The 3,444-nt window shown below is 53.2% G+C and overlaps 1 protein-coding gene across 1 annotated transcript; it reads right to left on the bottom strand.

Annotated features, from left to right (window-relative positions):
* Positions 1-561: 561 nt before the first annotated feature.
* Positions 562-3,160, bottom strand: EMH_0025330 (uncharacterized protein; the record flags this gene model as incomplete). The annotated part of the gene is made up of 3 exons (XM_013502431.1): positions 562-702; positions 1,422-1,449; positions 1,578-3,160. 3 exons carry the CDS (start codon positions 3,158-3,160, stop codon positions 562-564), a joined length of 1,752 nt encoding a protein of 583 aa, XP_013357885.1.
* Between the last annotated feature and the right edge of the window lie 284 nt (positions 3,161-3,444).

Raw genomic sequence — 3,444 nt, 5'->3', positions numbered from 1 at the left:
TGTCTTTGTCTTTTGTTTTTTTCCTTTTGTCTTTGTCTTTTGTTTTTTTTCTTTTGTCTTTGTCTTTTGTCTTTTGTGTATCCTTGCTTGGCTCTGTCTCCTTTTTTTTATTTTGTTTTTGTTGTTTGTCTTTTTTCGTTTGTCTGCGCTTTTTTATTTTTGTTTGTTTTTGTTTGTTTGTCTTTGTTTTTATTTTTTTTTTTTTTTTGTTTTTGTTTATTGTGTGTCTTCTTTGTCTTTTCTTTCTTCTTCTCTCTGTCTCTCTTTCTACTTCTTTTGTCTTTGTTTATCTGTCTCCTTGTGTCTCCTTTTGTCTCCTTTTGTCTCCTTTTGTCTCTTTTTGTCTCCTTTTGTTTCTATCTTCTCTGTCTGTCTCCCTTTGTCCCTGTCTCTCTCCTTCTGTCTCTTTCTGTCTCCTTTTGTCTCTTTTTTTGTCTCTTTTTTTGTCTCTTCTTTTGTCTCTTCTTTTGTCTCCTTTTGTCTCCTTTTGTCTCTCTTTCTGTCTCCTTATATTTTGCTTCTCTCTCTCTCGCCTGCCGCATGCAGCCATTTTGTTTTTATTTATTCTTGCTGCTGCTGCTGCTGCTGCTGCTGCTGTTGCTGCTGCTCCTGCTGCTGCTGCTGCTGCTGCTGCTGCTGCTGCTGCAGGACCTGAGTGAGGCGAAGGCTCTGATAAAGAGACTGCGTTTGTATTTCCGTGTGCTGCAGAGAACAGCAGATATAGATATTCCTTCTAGCTAGTTTTATTTTTTTATTTTTTTTTTATTTTTTGTCTCTTTTTGTTTTGTTTTCTCTCTCCTTTTGTTTTATTTTTGTCTCCTTTTTTTTTATCTTCTGCTGAGCCAGCTACGCAAGTGTCTCCTTTGCTGTCTCTACACACTCACACACCTGCTAGCTGCACCGCAGCAGCAGCAAACTGCTGCAGCAGCAGCAGCAGCAGCATACTGCAGCAGCAGCAGCAGCAGCAGCAGCAGCAGCAGCATAGCATACTGCAGCAGCAGCAGCATAGCATACTGCAGCAGCAGCAGCAGACTGCTGCTGCTGCTGCTGCCTGGGATGCATCTGCTGCTGTCGCCGTAGCTGCAGCTGCAACTAAACCCTCGAAACCATACTGCAGCAGCAGCAGCAGCAGCAGCAGCAAGAGCAACAGCTGCTGCTGCTGCTGCAGTAGGCTTTGCTGCTCGTCTGAGAGGATATTTGGATATAGTTTCCTTATGCGTACAGCAGCAGCAGCAGCAGCAGCAGCAGTAGCAGCACGAGCAGCAGCAACAGCAGTAGCAGCAGCAGCAGCAGTAGCAGCAGCAGCAGCAGCCGCAGCAGCAGCAGCAACTCATGAATTCCCTCTCTTGCAGCAGGAAAGAAATATGTTTGTCTTTTGCTGCATCACAAACAAAGTTGCTGTTGCTGAGGTGCCTATACACCGCAGGTTGGTGCTGGGCTATCATGGTACTAACTGCAGCAGCAGCAGCAGCAGCAGCAGCTGCTGCTGCAGCAGCTGCTGCAGCAGCTGCTGCAGCAGAAGCTGTAGCTGCTCGTTGTCGGTCTAGAGGACACGAGAAGAGCAGCCAGCATCTCACCTATTGATGCTGGTGTTGCTGTTACTGCTGCTGCTGCTGTTGCTGCTGCTGCTGCTGCTGCTGCTGCTGCTGCTGCTGCTGCTGCTGCTGCTGTTGCTGCTGCTGCTGTTGCGGAGACAGCGGATAGCGTCCTCTAGGAAGAGAGTTTCGTCTGGCTCTCCATCGACGGCCTGCAGCAGCTTCTCCCTAATGCTGCTGTACGATATGTACCTGCTGTCTTGCTGCTGCTGCTGCTGCTGCTGCTGCTGCTGCTGCTGCTGTTGCTGCTGCTGCTGCTGTCGCTGCCGCTGTGGCTGCGCTAGCCAGTCGAAGAAGTCGTTAAGGGCAGCCAATACAGCAGGGCATATGCTGCTGCTGCTGTCTGCTGCTGCTGTTGCTGCAGCTGCTGTTGCATCTGCTGCTGTTGCTGCACCTGCAGCAGCAGCAGCAGCAGCAGCAGCTGGTGCTGTCTCCAGTAGCAGCTCTGCTTCAAATACTGTGTTGAGCTGCTGCAGCCAAGCTGTTTGCCAATCCCCGTAACGCGACGTTGCTGCAGCAGCAGCAGCAGCAGCAGCAGCTGCTGCTGCTGCTGCTGCTGATGGGCATGCTGGCTCATGTGGTGCTGCTGTCAGGCCGTTGCTGCTGCTGAGCTGCTGCAGCAGCTGCTGCCGGACGCGTAGCTGCTGATGCAGATGCAGCAGCGGAAGAGGTATATGGGGTGTTGCCTGCAGCAGCAGTTGCTGCTGCTGCTGCTGCTGCTGCTGCTGCTGCTGGAGTATGGCTGTATCAGCCAATGGGAGGAAAGCAGTATCGGTCTGCTCTGCTGCAGAGGTGGTGTCAGCAGCAGCAGCAGCTGCAGCATCAGCTGCTGCTGCTGCTGCTGTTGCTGCTGTTTTCCCTAGCCGCAGCTGCTGCTGCTGCTGCAGCGCAGCAGCAGCAAGAGCAGCAAATGCAGCTGACCTCCCCAGGGTCTGTGCTGCTCGTTGCATAGTATTGGGGTTGTTTTTAGCAGCAGCAGCAGCAGCTGCTGCTGCTGCTGCTGCGTCTTGGTCTGCTGCAGCAGCAGCAGCAGCAGCAGCTGCTGCTGCTGCTGCACCTGAAAAGGAGACAAATGAAGCACGCTCAGCAGCAGAAAGGAGACAGTCTGCGGCCTCAAAGGGGCAGCAGAAAGGCAGCAGCGGCAGCAGCAGCAACCACTCGTGTCTATACACCTTAACCTGCTGCAGCTGCTGCTGCAGCAGCAGCTCACTACGGCGGGATAGCCGACGGTCCCTTGCTGCTGCTGCTGCTTGCTGACGCGCTTGCTGCTGCTGCTGCTGCAGCTGCTGCTCCGTAGGAGCAGACTCCAACGCACACAATGCATGCAGCTGCTGCAGCAGAGCAGCAGGAGAGCTGCTGCAGCGCAGCACAGCAGCAGCAGATGGCAGCAGCCACGGCGGGATAAGAGAGAAATCCAGCTGCTGCTGTTGCTGCTGCTGCTGCTGCTGCTGCTGCTGCTTCTGCTTCTTTTGGCGCTGCAGCAGAGCTGCTTTCAGCAGCAGCAAAGCATACCAAGGCGTTCTCACGTTTCTGTCTTTGCTGCTGCATGCAGCAGCAACTCCCATCCTTGTTGCTGCTGTGTCTGCAGCAGCAGCACCAGCAGCAGCAGCAGCAGCAGGGGCACCTGCAGCAGCAGCAGCAGCAGCAGCAGCAGCACGAACACCAAAGTGATGAGAAGCAGCAAGACCCCAGCTCTGCTGCGCTGCCTGCTCTGCTAGGCGGCCAAATATACCCACAAGGGTTCGGGTGTACATACACCGTGCTGCTGCTGCTGCTGCTGCTGCTGCTGTTGCCGTTGCTGCTGCTGCAGCTGGAGATACACCGCTGCTGCTGCTGTCAGCAGCAAACG

This window comes from Eimeria mitis, genomic scaffold (assembly GCF_000499745.2).
Source record: "Eimeria mitis Houghton genomic scaffold, Emh_scaff916, whole genome shotgun sequence".
NCBI classification, from domain to species: domain Eukaryota; phylum Apicomplexa; class Conoidasida; order Eucoccidiorida; family Eimeriidae; genus Eimeria; species Eimeria mitis.
Note: the sequence above shows the minus strand (reverse complement) of the source record. Positions and strands in the feature narration are given on the sequence as shown.